Source organism: Carcharhinus amblyrhynchos, chromosome 27, assembly GCF_965287045.1.
Source record: "Carcharhinus amblyrhynchos chromosome 27, sCarAmb.v2.hapA, whole genome shotgun sequence".
NCBI classification, from domain to species: Eukaryota; Metazoa; Chordata; class Chondrichthyes; order Carcharhiniformes; family Carcharhinidae; genus Carcharhinus; species Carcharhinus amblyrhynchos.
Genome location: NC_137350.1, coordinates 39662807 through 39681614, shown reverse-complemented (window position 1 = coordinate 39681614; position 18808 = coordinate 39662807). Strand labels below are relative to the sequence as shown.

The 18808-nt window shown below is 41.2% G+C and overlaps 1 protein-coding gene across 2 annotated transcripts in view; it reads right to left on the bottom strand.

The window, feature by feature from the left end:
• The window catches only part of aclya (ATP citrate lyase a), a 93882-nt gene that overhangs the window by 52168 nt on the left and 22906 nt on the right, over positions 1-18808 (bottom strand). For both annotated transcript variants that reach the window (XM_080213753.1, XM_080213754.1), the window contains exons 2-7: positions 13698-13873; positions 9882-10004; positions 6611-6673; positions 3902-4092; positions 1785-1864; positions 346-476 (exon numbers count right to left, since the gene is read on the bottom strand). In XM_080213753.1, the coding sequence (XP_080069879.1) occupies positions 346-476; positions 1785-1864; positions 3902-4092; positions 6611-6673; positions 9882-10004; positions 13698-13856 (747 nt within the window). In that variant the 5' untranslated portion in view covers positions 13857-13873. The remainder of the gene's footprint in view (positions 1-345; positions 477-1784; positions 1865-3901; positions 4093-6610; positions 6674-9881; positions 10005-13697; positions 13874-18808) is intronic.

The window sequence follows — 18808 nt, the reverse complement described above, 5'->3', positions numbered from 1 at the left end:
ACCTCAATTTATTTCATCAGATAGCAGATCTTGAGCAACAACTGGGTGCAAAGCCAGATAACAAGTATTCTCTCGTCAATCAGCCTTTATCGTGAAGCAGAGAGGATGTGGTTACAAGGCCCTGGTAAACTTGCGAACAAAACAGGAAAATTGGTAATTATATTTATATAAACATTAACAGGATCGATGAAAATTGCCCGAGGACCTTCATATAAAAAAGCCAACAACCCATCTGCACAAGTCAACTTCACCATTACTTCGTTGGAACAAATTCGAGAGATAAATGCAGTGATGCCCACATCGATTTGAAAATCATGTGTCCCCCCCACATACATCAGTGCTTACCTCAGGGTAAGCTTCTCTCCCAAATGGTGGTGGGAAATCCACATCTCCCCATTTACCCTTACAGATGTAGTCAGCAGTGGCATCTATCTTTGCTGCCATATCAAGGACAAATATACCAGCATCGGTCACAACTGCAGTAGATTGAGGAGATAAAAGGTATTCAAATGAATAATTGCAAGGAAACATTGCAAGCCATCATATTTCCCCTAGGCTTCAACAGCAGTGCTACTGTAGAAACTCTTACATATAAGTCTGGTTTAGAGATCTTTTCATTATTTTTGCTGCCCTGTTTCTTCTCGCTGTTCATCCTTCATCTAAAGACTGCTGGATTTCAGATAGATGAGGGAGGAATTAAAATTAAAACTTGCAACAACATAAAAGGCATCCTGAAGTAGACAAGACTCATTAACAAGGGATAACAGGAGACAGGACAAGACTTGGACTACAGGTTTACGATGCATGAAAAAATAAATTCATTCTAATTTTAGTTTTAAGATTTTACCTATACTTTTAGAAATTGCATTGCACAATTTTGTTGATTTCTCCTCTGTGAAACTCAAGGTTGGCAGTTTTGACATGAGTGATACGTTACAAGTTCTCCCAAGTTCACGCCACGAATGCTTTTAGGCAGAGACCAAATCACATTCCGGCCAATACTGAAGAGGACATCAGGGTTTTGAGTCAATACGAGCTCTGCTAATCTGCAAAAATGAAGGGTACTTTGCCTTTTGTGAAACCATAAGACTCATAGCAGTACAGTCAACCAACACCTAAAAGGAAACTGAAGGTTAATTGGGATACTTCAAAAAAACTGCAATGTTCTGAAATGCTACCCTGTAGTACAACAGGATTTCTGATCTCATTTTCAGAAACAAAGCTCAATGCTTCATAATCCATATTTACAGTCACTGGCGGTTGATCCCTGCAACTTAGATCATAAATGTGTGGAACCAACTCCCTGCATTTCTTAAACAAATCTAATGTATAAGGTTATGAGGGGCGTGGGTAGAATGGATTGGGAGCCATTGTTCCTCTTAGTTGAAGGGTCAGTCACAAGAAGGCAGAAGTTCAAGGTGAGGAGCAGGAAATTTAAGGGGATGTGAGGAAAAAATCTTTTTACCCCAGGGGCAGGGGGAATGCACTGCCTGGAGTGGTGGCAGAGGCAGGTTGCCTCAAATCCTTTAAAGAAATATTTGGGCTGATCATTTGGCACATCATTACATTCAAGGCTACGAGCCAAGTGCTGGTGAATGGGATTAGGTTAGGTGGATTTGGTGGTTCCCAAGGGTTAGTGCAGATTCCATGGCCCAAAGGGCCTCTTCTGCACTCTGATTCTGTGATCCTACAAAGTAAAGGAGCAAGTGCAAACGTGCACTTATTTCAGTCAATTTGGTTTAAGCCACCCGGCTGCACGAGAATAATGGACAAATAGTTTTTACCTAATGGATTAATCTCGAGGTAGGTGAAGTACAGTTCTTCATACAGTCTGAAGAGTCCAACAATGAAAGAGGCTAAAATGCTGAAGAGATCAGAAAACCAAAGAATTAAAACAACAAAATGGATTATAATAACAGTAATTTATGATTTTTACCTAAACTACAGGTGAAGATGAGGAAAAATATAGTGTTACTACAAACAAAAATCAGCCATGTTCTGACAGAGCAGTGGTACAGGCTCAAGGAGCTTAATGGCCTAATCTTGCTCCTGTAGTGGGTGATTTGGCTTCATGCAGGTGATTTCACCCAGATAGAGCAAGGCATCACCATAGCTGAGCAGCTGCTCACAATGCGCAGATTTAACACAGTTTTGAGTCAAGCTTGCAATCTTCACACTGTCATTTTCCTTCAAACCATTTTGATGTAGACAGGCCAAAACCAATTTACCAAACAGTAGGTTAACAATTCTGCTATGTTGCTTTCAAACAATGCTGACCATTATTCTGCTAATAATACCCGCTTTAGTCTTTAATCTCATCTTTACCACTCCCTTTGTTGTGTTCCACGACATTTAATCTCTCCTGCTCTCCAGCCCACTCCTGACTTTCTGGTTTGCTCTACCTGCCCCACCCCCTTTTTCAACAGCATAAAACCCATCACATCTTTACCTCCAGCTCCAGAGAGTCAGACAGGCTTCAAAAAGTTAATTCTGTTTCTTTTTCCAACATTGTGTGTTTCTTTAGCAAACCAAACTTCTCTCTTGGCCCAAGTTTATTTATTCAGAAGTATCACAAAGCTTACATTAACACTGCAATGAAGTTAGTGTGAAAATGTGTAGTCACCACACTCTGGCACCTGTTCGGGTACACTGTGGGGAAATTCAGCATGGCTAATCAAACGAACCAGCACATCTTTCAGACTGTGGGATGAAACCGAAGCACCTGGAGGAAATCCACGCAGACACAAGGAGAACATGCAGATGCTGCACAGATAGTGACCCAAGCCAGGAATTGAATCCAGGTCCCAAGCGCTCTAATGTAGCAGTGCTAGCCACTGTGCCACCATACCACCTAGGTTTAAACTAAAATATTCTGCATCTTCAAATCCACCATGGTGCGAAAGATGTGGGGTGGGGGGTAAGCACTGCTGTCTCACAGCACCAAGGACCAGGGATCGATTCCCAGCTTGCATTGAGTCTGCATTTTCTCCCCGTGTTTGCAGGGTTCCTCCGGGTCCTCTAGTTTCCTCTCAAAGTCAAAAGATGTACTACTTAGGTGGATTGGTCATGCTAAATTGCCCCTTGGTTTCAGGGGGACTAGCAGGGTAAATGCATGGAGTTATGGGGATGCGGCCTGGGTGGTACTGCGGTCAGTGCAGACTTGGACCAAACGGCCTCCTTCGGCACTATAAGATTCTGAAACTTACCACCCCCCTGTAAAAAGGAGTAACAATTGAAACTTGCTCCTTGGATGTCTCCAAACAGAATGCAAGTGTTGGGAAGTTACTTTATCATCTGGAATGACAACAGGCAAATCTCCTGGCTCTACCCTCATGACATGGCTGTGTGCACTTTAAAACGGGACAATAATCAGGAGAGGGGGACCTTTCATGACCACAAGATGTCCTGGGATGTTTAGCAACAAATGAAGCACTTCTGAAGAAGTCACTATTGCAATGTAGGAAAGTTAACAGCCAATGCACACAATAAGCTCCCAAAAACAGCAGTGTGAAAATCAGATCATTTTTATAAAATTACATCTTCAAAATAGTGTCACTGGATCTTTTACATTCCTCAGAGAGCAGAAAGGGTCTTAATTAATCTCCTCATCCAAAATACCGCAACCCTGGCACTTCTGCATTCAGTAGGTAATGCACTGCCAGCATAGATATTTGCGTTTTGAGTAGGACTTGGAACCCACAACTCTCTGACCTGTTTTAATCATCACCCCAGATTGGCAGTCACTTCAGCAAAGACCAATAACTGAAGCTGGAATCTTAGCCATCTGTATGGCTCCATCCCACATCAAACAGTGGAAGAATCCAGTGGGGAAATCTAGCAGCACTGGTGGAGGTTCAACAGCCATCCACATAACATGAAATATATTTTTTATTGAAGTTACCTTTTCCTGTCTTCAGGCACATGTTGCAGAAGGTGGTTACTAACGTCTTGTTTATCCAACTTTCCATCAACTTCCACCAGGAATTTGCAGGCTTTAGAGTCAACATCACCAACATCAACCCCACCCTCGTGATGGAACAACACACAGTCACCCTCCCGAGCAGCATAGATACAAACATAGAACTCTTCTTCCTGAAGAAGAATTGCAAAATGTTACAGCTCACAAACAATCTTGGCTTGTATTCCCTCTAGCTTTCCAAAAATCAAGCAGTGACCTGAACAGTTCAAAGGATACTGTAAACATTCTATGATTCAAGAGAGAAACTATCTTCTGTGGTGAGGGAAACCTGGAATATGGGGGCCAAATCTTAAAATTAGTTTTCTGCCATTCAGGACAATACCAGGTCACATTTTCACAAACAAAACCTGGGACAGACACTCTCCCTCATAAGGTTACATTTGCCATGGTAATTTAGTGTTTAAAACCAAAGATTATTGTGAGATGTTTAAATGGAAGTGGAACAAGATGCAAATTATTTTACCCTAATTGACTTGTAGAGCAGACTCAAGGAGCTAAATAGTCCACCTCTGCTCTTAAGTTCCTAGGTCAGTTACCCCATAAAATCCGATAGTGTTTTTTCCATGATGCATTTCAATTTTCTGCTGCTGCCCATACACTTTAAAATTCCTCTGAGCTAGTTTTTTAAAAAATTCCACAATTGTTCAGTCAGAAAAGTAACCAGCTTCAATGTAACCTTTTTTTCCCTAATCTCTTAGAATTCTTATATTGGACAGCCAATCAAGAATGCACATTTAAAAGTTTGCTGAGTTGAGCCACATTAAGGCAGGGTAGAAGCCAGTTCTCCAGCCAGGGGATCATCATGGATCCCTCCCCAAATTCAGTTAGAATGTAATGAATCATGCAGTTCACAATTTCTACTTTAATACCTGAATTTGCATGGTTCAAACATCTGGTAGGTTGGGAAAGGGGATGGAAATTTAGAAAGCTAAACTGTACATTCATGGAATTCTGAACTTGATATATTCCTGGTTAAACTTGTGAAAGACAGTTCTCTGTGGCAGAATTCTTGCACACTGAAGAGAAAACATAACACATTCAGAGGAGGAGATCATGCAGGTCCTTAATTGTGTTCCATCATTGAAGGTTTGGAGGACCTGTTCCTGGGTTGTATTGTTTTTTTGTTCTATAATGGCTGAACTTCCACATCAATTCTTTCATGCAATTAGCTCATATCCCTCAATTCCCCTAGTCTCCAAAAATTAAATCTTAGTCTCGCGTTCACTCAACACAGGGTAGGAGAATTTCTAAGGTTCACAATGCAGTGAAGAAATTTCATTTCATCTCGGTCCTAAAAAGGCCAACCGTTTATCCCGGATTCATCAATTAGGAGATACAGCTTCAGAAAATTCACCGAGGGCTTTACAGGTTCTAGGTTTCAATTAGATCACTTCATTGTTCTAAACGTCCAAGAATACAGGCCCATTCTGCTCAAGATCTTCTCACAATAGCCTCCTCATGCCAGGAATCAAGAGTGAATCTTCATTACAACCCTGCACCTCACCCCCTCGACCCATGGCCCCTCCAAAGACAAGCAGACTCTTCCTTAACCAAAAAACACCAAAATTGCACACAGAGTACTCTATGTATGATATCACCAAAAGCTTGTACAATTGCAGCAAAATTTCATTAGTCTTACGCTCTCCCTTGCAATCAAGAATAGCATACAATTTGCCTTCCAAATTGCTTCCTGCATTTGCTTGTTAATTTTGTGATTTTCATACAAAGGCACCAAAACCCCTCTGAGCACTAACATTTACTAGTCTTTCACATTTCAAAAATATATTCTGCTTTTCCATTTCTTCTTCTAGCTTTACATGCTGCAGAAAGGACTGTGAAATCTTGTAAACCAAAAACACATCTAGTCCCATTTCCATTCAGACATCATCACGTCTATCATGTGCATCTATTGATCAAACAGGATGTCTCAGTAATCATAAATAAATAACAGCACTTCATCCTGATAGAGTTTTAACTGACTGCCATTCATATCCCAGCTCCTGACAGCTGCCTGCTTAGGGTCCTAAGGTTTGCCCCTGTCAAGGCTCAGAATTTTTAAACAAAAAACAATAAATTATCAAACCGTGAACAGTGTTCAAAGTCAGGATTAAGAATATTTTATAGGGAGGCAGTGGCACAGTTGTATGGTCACTGGAGCAGTAATTCAAATTTAGCAATCCAGGAGAATATCTTGCAGACCTGGGTTAGAATCCTATCATGGCAGATGTTGAAATTTGAATTTAATTAAATTAAAAATCTTAATGGTGACCAAGAAACATTGGTGAATGTTGTAAAAACTCATCTGGCTCACTTCCTTTAAGGAAGGAAATTCGCCATCTTCACCTGGTCTGACTGAAATCTGACTCCAGACCCACAGCAATGTGGTTTACTCTTAAAATGCCCCCCAAAATGAGCTTCGCAGGTCACCTAATTCAAGGGCAATTAGGGAATGGCAATAAATGCTGGCCCAGCCAGCAACATCTGCATCACAGACTAAGATTTTAGTTCTATGTGTAAATTAAAGAATGTATGGGAGGTGCTACAATGTCAAGTAAACCCATCAATATTTCTTCCCATTGCTAGAATAACGAAAGGCAAATCAATTTCTTTGAAATCTGAGATTTGACCAACCTGTCGATGAGGTACAAACGGCTCAATCAGGAAGTTTTTCAGAATGCCCTTTGCTCGTCCAACCTGGTTAAATAAAAAAAGCAGGAGCAAGAAATTACCAAAATTTTACTGTATCCTGCCAGGAACAATTAATTAGATGTATAAAAGTATCTTATGTTGCTCAGAAATGTTTTGCATGTAACATATTCTAAATCAGTTACTTACTGAAACCAAGTGCAGATATTTGGAATACAGCGAGATTCCACAAGCAACAAGATGCTGGTTGTGACAGAAATATTGTTGCACATTAAATTCATTTCCATTCCATTACTTCTCCAATTTATCAGCTAACTCACCATAGGTCATAGACCAAGAAAAACTACAGCACAAACAGGTCCTTTGGCCCACAAGTTGCACTGATCACATCCTTACCAACTAGGCTTACCTATAACCCTCAATCCTATTAAGTCCCATGTACTCATCTAGAAGTCTCTTAAAAGACCCTATCGAATTTGCCTCCACCACCACCGATGGCAGCCGATTCCACTCACCCACCACCCTCAGTGAAAAACTTACTCCTGACATCTCTGTACCTACTCCCCAGCACCTTAAACCTGTGTCCTCTCGTAGCAACCATTTCAGCCTGGGAAAAAGCCTCTGAGAATCCACCCGATCTATACCAATATATAGATAGAAGGTCTATTGGGGCGACACGGTAGCAGTGGTTAGCACTGCTACTTCACAGCGCCAGGGTCCTGGGTTCGATTCCCGGCTCAGGTCACTGTCTGTGTGGAGTTTGCACATTCTCCTCATGTCTGCGTGGGTTTCCTCCAGTTTCCTCCCATAGTCCAAAGATGTGTGGGTTAGGTTGATTGGCCATATTAAGAAATTGCCCCTTACTGTCCAGGGATGTGTAAGTTAGAGGGATTAGTGGGTATAATATGTAGGGATATGGGGGTAGGGCCTGGGTGGGATTGTGTTTGGTGCAGACTTAATGGGCCAAAGGGCCTCTTTCTGCACTGTAGGGTTCTATGAAATACCATTTAAAATTATATTAGCTATCAGTCTTAATACTTAGCTATTGTATTAGCTATGAGGTAGCACTTCCCAGAATGTGTGGTGACACAGCAGCTGAGAATCAGGTTTGATCATGTATCTCATTCAAGCAAAGCCACCTACACTCTAGCCACAAGGCTGAGAGAATCACTACTACTGTGCGTGTCTTAAACTGGTTCACAAGTCATAGGTAGGTTACAGGTTTGTCATCCACAGCAGTGTTGAGAAAAAGTGGAGAAAAGGCAAAGAAGATTTCACAATACATTTCCTTCACAACTCCCTTAGATCAGGTGCAGCAACACAAACCCCTGGAGAACTAATTTTAAAAATAGACTTCAAAGCTATATAAATGCTTACACCTATTATTTGCTGCATAATGGACTGCTTGTAATACAACAACAGATCTCAATAATTCTCCTGCCTCCTCTGGCAGCTGGTCATCTTGTGTCACAGTAAGAAGTCTCACAACACCAGGTTAAGGTCCAACAGATTTATTTGGTACCACAAGCTTTCGGAGTGTTACTCCTTCAGGTGAGTGAAGAGTTATATTCACAAATAGGGCATACACAGACTCAATTTACAAGATAATGGTTGGAATGTGAGTCTTTACAGGTAAAAAGGTTTTACAGGTACAGACAATACGAGTGAAGAGACAGTTAAGCACAGGTTACAGAGGTGTGAATTGTCTCAAGCTAGGACAGTTAGAGAGATTTTGCAAGCCCAGGCAAGTCATGGGGCTAACAGAAAATGTGACATGAACCCAATTGTGTCAAGCAATGTCTCCTAGTAGCTGTCCTAAACATTTACCTGTGCGACACCAAACTTCTGGCCCTAAACCCTGATTATCTGGAAACACTGTTTACATTTTAACTCTATCTGGCATAAAGCAGTTGGGCTGAATGGCCCACTTCTGTGCTATAGATTCTATGTAATACCCCATTAAGCTAGCTATGCATCATCTGGAGGATTAGGAGAAAGTAATTCCCACTGCCATGGTAACACGTTTCAGTTCCAATATGTTTATTTTATAGAGCGTGATTAATTATGAAGCCATATATAGAAGTTTTCTTCTATGTTTAGATCTGAGCAAAATAATTGAACATCTTTAGACAAGGCTGAAGTAGTTGGCATTTTGGTAAATTATACTTCACGTCAAATGCATCAAACAAAATGCAAGCAGACAACTTCATTATGGCTTTCGTGCTGGAAGCAGAGAATTACTTTACATTCCCTAATGGACTATCCCCTCAGTCTGGCACTTAATAGACAGCTGTGATTGTATTTGTGAGGAAGGCTGCTCCAGGGTAGCTCACCAGGCAGCAATCTGTCCACATCAGCCTTGCGGTAAAGCCCAACTTTCATGCTGCTTTCAAATCTCAGCCCAGGAAAGTCAGCAGAGCAGTGACAGCTTCCAAAACCCTGTCTGAAATGCACACAAATCCTTCAGTCAAAGTTCTCAGCATCCTCCCGAGTATGTGGCTGAATTGAGCTCAAGGCAAACATATACTTTGCTTGTGTTGAGAGTTTGGATTGCCAAATTTACACAGTATAACCATTTTTGCATGAATTGCTACACCATTCTCTATCAAGACCACTACGCACAATGCGCCTGCAATTTTGTATCTCGTATTGGCTTTCAGTTATATAGCTACCCGAATTGGGAGCTTGGGGAGGTGGTGGGATACAGGCAGAAAAGGATGGAGCTTTCCCAATATATTTAATTATATTTGTCTATGCTAGCAACGTGCACCACCTAACATCTTTTTCCATCTTCAACTTCTACTCCTATCTGCTCTCCACTCTAAAGAAATCAATGTCACTACTTTAGCTTCAAATTCTGATAGGCCCATTATTACAGTTAATTTTAATAACACATCCAGTTTTACATACATGAAGGGTTGGTTAGTGGATTAAAGTAGCCCACCTCTCTGAATCCATATTAATCATGCAGGTTGCAGCACTTTATACTATCAAGGTTTCCCCGCGAGTTGAAGGATGGTGTCAGCCCAACCTTCTAGAAGGACAAGATAACTCTACCTGGCAAGCTTCCTTGCAGCAAATCTGCCACTGCAATTTCATTATCAATCAGATGATGAATCATCACAATGAATCAGATCATCATAGAAACAGAAAAAAAAGTTAAATCTCATCTCAGTCAGGATCAGTCAGGCAATATTTTTCACTGCAGTGGTGCTGTTCACACACCACTCCCTCCACCACCAGTTGCAGCACTCACCATTGTTTCACATCCCAGTCGTGGTTTTAACCATTCTTTCACCCCGTTCAAATCCAGGTTAACCCCAATCAAGCCCAGCTTCCCACGACGTTTAATCAGCTGATCTGGCTTCACCACCAGATGCTAAAGATAGAGAAAGGAGGAAATGTTAAGGCAATAAAAACATTTCTAATTAAGCACTTGGATATCAAATCCAAAAGAACTGAGGAAAAGCCTTCTGATTTTAATGAAAATAGTTCTTTAATCATTACAGCTAAATAGCTTCCCTCAAAAGAAGGACTTGCATTTAATCAGAATTTTATCCTCAGGATATTTCCAAATGTTTCACAGCTCTCAGCTGGTAGTATATGGCAGGGGATTGTGTACGAATCTGAAGAGCTATCCCCAGTGCATTTATCCTCCAATCACTAAACCAGATTACCTGGTCATTATTTGGCTTTGTTTGAGAGACTTTACTATGCACAAATTGGTTGCCACACTTCCTACATGATAGTGACTATATTTCAGGAATACACCATTAGCTGAAAAATGCTTTGAGATATCCCAAGGTTGCAAAACGCACTACAAAACTTTCATTAAATGAATTTTACTTTGTGCATGAAGGGTTAACCAGGTATCCAGAAAGGCCTCAACTGAAGCAGAATTCAAAGGTAAGGCACTTGTAGCCACACAGGAAGGAGGCTGTGAAAAATTCCAGAGTTAAAAATTGAATTTTATAAGATTTGATTTAAGTGCTTCACAGCATGGTAGCACCAACTTGCAATGCAAAACCCAACACAAGTTGCAGCTACTGCAAGTCACATTAGGGCTTCCTTCCACAGTCATCTTCCTGTCCTGACAGAACTTGAGTTTTTGCACCAGAATCTATGTAATCTTTGTTATTTGGATTACAGCCCAAATCTTTTCGATTCCAACTTGTAGAAAATGATGTAGAAATAAACTTAACCTTGAGAAATTCTCAATTTCAGAAGTGCCAATATAAATTGAATTATGCTTTCAGAGTACAACATGAAACATGATGTTTCTGCCAAATTGGTCAGACTGAGGAGCCACTTAATTCCAAAAGTCAATTATATCAAGAGATTTATGTAAATTGATGTTACTGGCTGTCCAGGTTTAAAGAGAGAAAATTTAATTAGTCTGAAACTGATTTCCAAATGTCTGGCTTACCAGCACACATGGTAAGGAATCTTTAGAAGCTTTCATAAGTCACCAATGAATGCTTGAGTAAAACAGGCAGTGATGAATTCAGCTATGTATTTAAGAGAATGGTTTATGGATATACACTTGCATACAAGCTGGAGTTTAATGAGAATGACAATGGTTTTATGTGCACACCTACAGCCACTGATTTTCTGACTTCAATCCTGCAGTCGCAAAAGGGAAGGATGGTGAATAGAAGAGATGAAATAAAAAACTGTGAAGAGGGATAAAATGGCCCAAGAGTCACCATGACATATCTCTAGTGGTCAACATATGCATCATCTAGAACTTGGAAGAGAGACAACTCAAAAAACAAACAAAAAGCAAGCATATATTCCAAAGCAGTAGAAAGTAATGTTAAAACCCACATTAAATCCAGTTACAAGTCCCCAATGTTTTTGGATGTGACAATTGGATAGGAATGGAAGATGAATAAAATGTAATACAGTCTGAATATTACTTCTCCATTGTGATGTCTCAGTAGGGGTGATGGTGGAAGGGATCATCATTCCATCTCTTCCAGTTTACTAATATCAACTAGAAGCAGACTGCTATGGCAGAACCTCTCATTTTGATCCTATTCTTGCTTTCAAAAAAATGACTCACCTAAATTCAAAGATCCAAAAACTCAAATATCTCCATCATGAACCACTTAAGAATACTTCAAATTTAAAATCGAAATATGTTGATAAACACTAACCAAAAAAATCTCTTGCTCAGATAACAATTGTAAGTAGTCTTACAACACTAAGTTAAAGTCCAACAGGTTTATTTGGTAGCACAAGCCACAAGCTTTCAGAGCGCTGCTCCTTCATCAAGTAAGTGGGAGTTCTGATCACAAACAGAACTCCACACCACAGATAACAATTGCCAATATTTCTGCCAGGTTTACAGTTTTCCCACATTTTCTGCTACCTTCCTGGTATGTAGTACCTTGACAGATACCCCTGTCACAAGTACAAGTTGCTCAAAATCTGCTCAGCCCCACGAGTAACATTACTGAACAGGCAACATGCTAACGATCATGAAAGGCAAAGACCAGAATATCCCAAACTTGCTTCCCTATCCTTCACTGAATTAGCTGCATTTGGAATTTAGTTGGCCTCAAACGCCTTATGCTTGGGAAGAAATACAAAGGGTGAGGGGCCTACTGTTTTTGAAATATCAGTATCTTGCATTTCTTCTGGATAAGCTGAATGCTATTCCTTTATTCCCTTTTCCTACACACGCCCAAGAAAACCTGTGCTTTACTCAGTATTTCAGACAGGCATTATGAATTAAAGTGTTCATTAGAATCAAGTGCAGGGTAAATGCATAGGAATGGGCAGCTCCCTTCACTGAAGGGCACACAGAGCAGCCAGCTTTTACTTTCCACATTTTCCTCGTTTATAAATGAGCAGATATATTGATTTCAATTTCATAACTTCAACAGTGAGCTACTGAAGAACTGCACTGACTTTAGCTTTGATGTGCCTCAGTTTAATAGCCTAACCCATCCGGAACAGCTGTTAGGCAAGGAACCAAGTGACTTGCAACACCAGTGGTAATGCACCCCAGCAAGTCAGTATCTTTCAGGCAAAGGGTGAAATGCAAGGGAAAATCATATATGCAACGAGCGCCAAAATATTCATTACTCACCGCATCATGCAAATATCTGCCATGTCATTCAGAAGACCCACAAAAAGGAATTTTAAACAAAAACCTAATTTATGAAGATTTCTGCAAATAACTTGGGGAAAACGCACGTGAAATGCAAGCTAAGTCAGTTTACTTGGATCTCATTTATTACAGCTGCAGTTACTGCTATTGAGACAGTAACCTACTCACTTGTGTTTAGAAATAGATTAAACAAATCTCCATCTGCACCAACAACTTCATCACCTTTCACATAATTAGTCTTTAAAAGAACCAAATAGCACTATTTTTTTTAAATCTGAAAGAATTATAACAAGTCCACCCCAGCTCTGCCAGGATAAATGTCCCTTCCTTCTATAAAGTACTGGGATCCCACGTGAAGCAAGTCCACTCTGGTGGGTATGGATCCAAATCATAAAACGGCCCCCAATTTAGTATCTAATGTTACTGAGGTGGTTGCTATGGGATTATGGGACTGCTGTATTAGAGGAAGCAGAGGTAGATTGCTGAACTGAATGGAGGCCCCTTTCCTTTTTGTTTGGGTGTGTTAATGCAATTGACTTGGAAGGATCTGATATCATTGAATGTTGGAAAATCCAAGTGTCTCGATTCCAGCACTCATCACCGGGGAAGTACATGAAATACAAAATAAAACAGGACAAAGTGGGAAAAGATTCTCAATTCTTTTGACTTGATATGGACCACAAATAGATAGAACGGTTTCTAAATTAAACACTCCTGACTCAATCATAGATACTTCACGTCATCCAAAAGCACAGGTATCACAATTATGGCTTTGAATTTTGGCAGTCCAAATTCCTTCTGCAAGTTCTAAGATTTCCATGGAGTTGTGAAATGACGACATATTTACAAGATATCAGATCACTGAAACTGATTCTCTCCCCCCACATTCTCTAGCATTTACACTACTAAAATCAGTGCATCTTATAATATCACTATCATGTCTTACACATTCACCTCAGTCTGAAGCCAGGGGTGCTCTTGGACGAGAAGGTCCCAGTCAGTTTCAGGTTGCAATCTAGCATATTTAAACTTGTTCTGAACTGGAATCTTTGTGTAGATGAATTTGTAAAGAAATTCTTTACCAGTCTGCTCAGATATTGCTTTAGCAGACATGACTGTTCAGTTGGTTACTGTAAAACAAAAACATCAGAAGATCAATCTTAAACAAATAAGGAAGTGATTTTAGAAAATGAACATGGACTTCAAATTCAATGCAGTGCGTTTCATTCAAACAACTCATGGGTTAGGACAATGAACAATGTTGGATCAGTAGAATATATTGCAGACTTTGACCAGCTATAGATTATCAGTAATCTTATTGTTCTCATCCTCAAGTCCTGGAAACACAAAATTCACACAGATCCATCTTCTCAAGAATATCTTTCATGATTGTACAAGGTATATCATTATGATGAAAGCAAACAAGTTTGTTTGACTTCAGACTGAATCTGTGGTTGTGGTATTATCAGCGAATGCACTTAATGTCCATGATCTGAATCATGTGAATTCCATTTTAACTTTGGTCAGAATGCATTTTTGATCAACAGGATTTAAACATAGGATGGTTGATTGTGCATATACACAAGATAGCAAATACGAGCAGATAACTTCAATTTTAATTTGTCTGCAAAATACCTTGGACTTGACACTACAATTACAACAGTGTTTAAAAAATGCCCAATTAGGGTGTGTCCAAATATTCAGGTTGCTAAATTTATTTAAAGAGTAAACCATGGAAGCAGCATCCAAGTGCATTACAATGGTATGATTCATATTTAGATGCTTTGGTCTAAGTGAACATTTAACTATTGGTCTGAAATACAACACATTGACGCCTTTGAATGTGTATCCATATATTGTGCAGTGTTCTTTACTTATCCCCTCAGAAACAGACACATAGCCCCCAGCACTTATCTCAACATTCCTCAGTTCAATGAACTCTGCGTTGTAAATGGAATTGAATTAAGCAACATAATTCCCCTCATTCCAGTGGGTGCATGGTCCAAAACCAACAGTAGACAGTGCGAGTAGAATTCTCTTTCCCAGAGAGCAGTGGAAGCCAGGTCAACCATGATCTTACTAAACTGAATGGAGGGACTGAATGGCCTACTCCTATTCCTTATTCTTGTATCATTAGTGTCACAGTCTGTCAGACCATGGATTTCTTCAGGGAAAATCATGTTTAACCGACTATGAATTTTACAAAGTGATGAGGACAATTAAACTTATGTAGTGTACGTGGACTTTGAAAAGGCATATGATCAATGCCACACAACAGACTTGAGCAAATTTTCAGTTCATGGAACGAAAAGGGACAGTAGCAACAGATGTGAATTTGGTTGAGTGGCTGGAAACAATAGTGGATGCTATTCAGGCTGGAGAAATGTTTATGGTAAAATTCCTAGAGGTCAGTTTTGAGACCCTTGCTTTTCCTGATACATATTGACCTAGACTTGGGTGTACAGGGCACAAATTTAAAGCGTGCAGATAATATGAGGTAAGAACATAAGAAATAGGAGCAGGAGTAGGCCATCTAGCCCTTAGAGCCTACCCTGCCATTCAATAAGACCATGGCTGATCTGAAGTGGATCAGTTCCACTTTCCGCTCTCTCCCCATAACCTTTAGTTCCCTTGTCTGTCAAAAAGCTATCTACCCGTGACTTAAATATATTTAGCGAGGTAGCTTCCACCATTTCAAGGGGCAGAGAATTCCAGAGATTCACCACCCTTTGAGTGAAAAAGTTCCTCCTCAACTCCGATCTAAACTGCCCCCTGCACCTCCCCACTTATCTTGAGGCTGTGTCCTCTAGTCCTGCTATCCTTTCTAAGCGGGACGAATCTCTCTACCTCTACCCTATCCATCCGTTTCATTATCTTATACGTCTCTATAAGATCCCCCCTCATCCTTCTAAACTCCGAGTACAGACCCAGTCTATTTAGTCTCTCTTCATAGTCCAACCCCCTCATCGCCGGTATCAGCCTAGTGAACCTCCTCTGCACTCCCTCCAAGGCCAAAATATCCTTGCCCAAGTGCAGCAACCAGAACTGCACACAGCACTCCAGCTGCAGCCTCACCACTACCCTGTACAGTTGCAGCAAGACCGCCCTGCTTTTATATTCTATCCCCCTCGCTATAAAGGCCAGCGTACCATTTGCCTTCTTGATCACCTGCTGCACCTGCAGACTGGGTTTTTGTGACTCATGCACAAGGACCCCCAGGTCCCTCTGCACCGTAGCATGCTGCAGCTTTTCGTCCTTTAAATAATAATCCCTCCTACTATTATTTCTGCCAAAAAGTGGATAACCTCACACTTGCTAACATTATACTCCATCTGCCAGGTCCTCGCCCACTCACTCAGCCTATCCAGATCCCTCTGCAGACTTTCCACACCCTCCACGCAATTTGCTTTTCCACTCATCTTCGTGTCATCAGCAAATTTCGTCACCCTACACTCAGCCCCCTCCTCCAGGTCATCTATATAAATAGTAAATAGGTATTGCAGTTCAATACAAAAAAAAGATTCATTTTAGTCAAAAGAACATGGAAAGACAATAGGCCACAATTCTAAAGGGATGCAGGAACAGAGGGACCTGAGTGCATATGTGCAAGTGATTGAAGGTGGCAGGGTAGGTCGAGAGAGCGGTTAATAAAAGCATACAGTATCATAAGAACAGAACATGAGAGATAGGAGTAGGCCATCTAACCCTTCGAGCCTGCCCCACCATTCAGTAAGGTCATGGCCGATATGAAGTGGATCAGTTCCACTTTCCCAATTTCTCCCCATAACCCTTAATTCTCCCATCCATCAGAAACCTATCTACCCGTGACTTAAATATATTTAGCGAGGTAGCCTCCACGACTTCAACGGACAGAGAATTCCAGAGATTCACCACCCTTTGAGTGAAGAAGTTCCTCCTCAACTCTGATCTAAACTGCCCCCCACTAATCTTGAGGCTGTGTCCTCTAGTCCTGCTATCCTTTCTAAGCAGGAAGAATCTCTCTACCTCTACCCTATCCATCCCCTTCATTATCTTATACGTCTCTATAAGATCCCCCCCTCATCCTTCTAAACTCCAACGAGTACAGGCCCAGTCTATTTAGTCTCTCTTCATAGGCCAACCCCCCATCTCCGGTATCAGCCTAGTGAACCTAGTATCCTAGGCTCTCTTAATAGTGGCATACAATATTGCACCTAGTTCAGGGCACCACACTTCAGGAAAGCATTGGGGAGAATGAAGAAAAGATTCACAAGGATGGTTCCAGGGATGAGAGATTTCAGTTATAAAGACAGATTAGAGTTAGGGTTGTCTTCCTAAGAGAGAAGGTGGCTGAAAGTAATCTGATGATGGTATTCAAAATCATGAGGAGTCTGGACAGAGTAGATAGAAAGAAACTGTTCCCACTAATGAAAGGATCAGAAAACGAGGGGGCGCAGATTGGTAAAAGCAGCAAAAGCACGATAAGAAAACTGTTTCTATGCAGCAAGTAATTAAGATCTAAGATGCACTCCGAGGGTGTGGTGGAAGCAGATGCATTTAAAAAAAATTATGGGATGTGGGCATTGTTGGCAAGACCAGCTTTTATTGACCATCCTTAGTTGCCCATCACAAGGTGCTGTTGAGTTACCTTCTTGAACTGCAGCAGTCTGAAGTGTAATTATACCCACAGTGCTGTTATAGGGAGGGAGTGATTCCAGGATTTTGACCCAGCCACAATGAAGGAACTACGATACATTTCCAAGTCAGGGGAACCTCCAGGTGTGGTGTTCCCAGGTATCTGCTGCCTTTGTCCTTCTAGGTGGTCATGGTCATAGATTTGGAACGTGCTGCCCAAGGTAAGTTCCTGTAGTACATCTTGTAGATGGGACACATACAGCTGCCACTGTTCGTCAGTGGTGAAGGGACTGAATGTTCATGGAATGTATAGCAATCAAACTAGCTGCTTTGTCTTGGATGGTGATGAACTTCTTGAGTGTTGTTGGAGCTGCTCGCATACAGGTAAGTGGAAAGTATGCCATTACAAGCCTGACTTGTGCCTTTTGATAGCTTTTGGGGAGTCAGGAGGTGAATTACTCTGTGGGATTTCTAGCCTTCAACATGCTCTGGTAGCCACAGTATTTATTCAGAAGCCCAGTTCTTTTTCTGGCCAATGACATGTTTGATAAAGGGAAAACCAGAGCACCCAGAGGAAACTTACACAGACAGAACATGCAAATTCCACACAAAATCACACAAGACCAGATGTGAACCTGGATCCCTGGCTCTGTAAGGAGCAGTGCTAACCACTGCCGCCCTGGATACAGAAGCTGAGAGACCATGGTGGAACACAAACAGAGCATCCATAAACAGGTTATTGTTGAGTAAGTGCCATTTGGTAGCGCTAATGATGATCCCTTCAGTCACTTTACTGATGATCGAGAATAGACTGAAGAGACGGTATTGACTGAGTTGGACTTCTCCTGTTTGTTGGGCACAAGACATCCCTGGGCAATTTTCCATTGCTAGGTAGATGATAGCAGTGTAGCTCTGCTGGAACAGCTTTGCTAGGGGTGCAGCAAGATCTGAAGCACAAGTCTTCAGTACAATTGCTGGAAAATTGTCAGGGCCCACAGCCTCTGCATTATCCAGTGCCTTCAGCCGTTTCTTGAAATCAGGCAGGGTAAGTACATTTGGCTGAAGAATGATATCTGTGACTTCCAAAGGACACAGAGATAGATGATCCCCTCAGCACTTCTGACTGAAGATTGTTGGGAATGTTTCAGCCTTGTCTTTTGCACCATAGAAATTGCCTGAGAAATCTGAACTTCCAATGGGCGATTCCTTTGATCCCCAGAGCCCAAAAGATCTCCAAATTTGACTTAAGATTCAAAGTCATTGAACAGTTCTGATTACTTACCTAAATAGTTATCCAGGAAGTGGTAGCAAGAATCCTAGTCTAACTCCATACAACTGACAGCCCCCCCCCACCCAACTCCCATTTCCACTGACTAACGAGCCACCACCACTCTGACCTGAGCACCACCTTATTCAGCTTCCGTAATACCCCCATACCCGACACACCCACC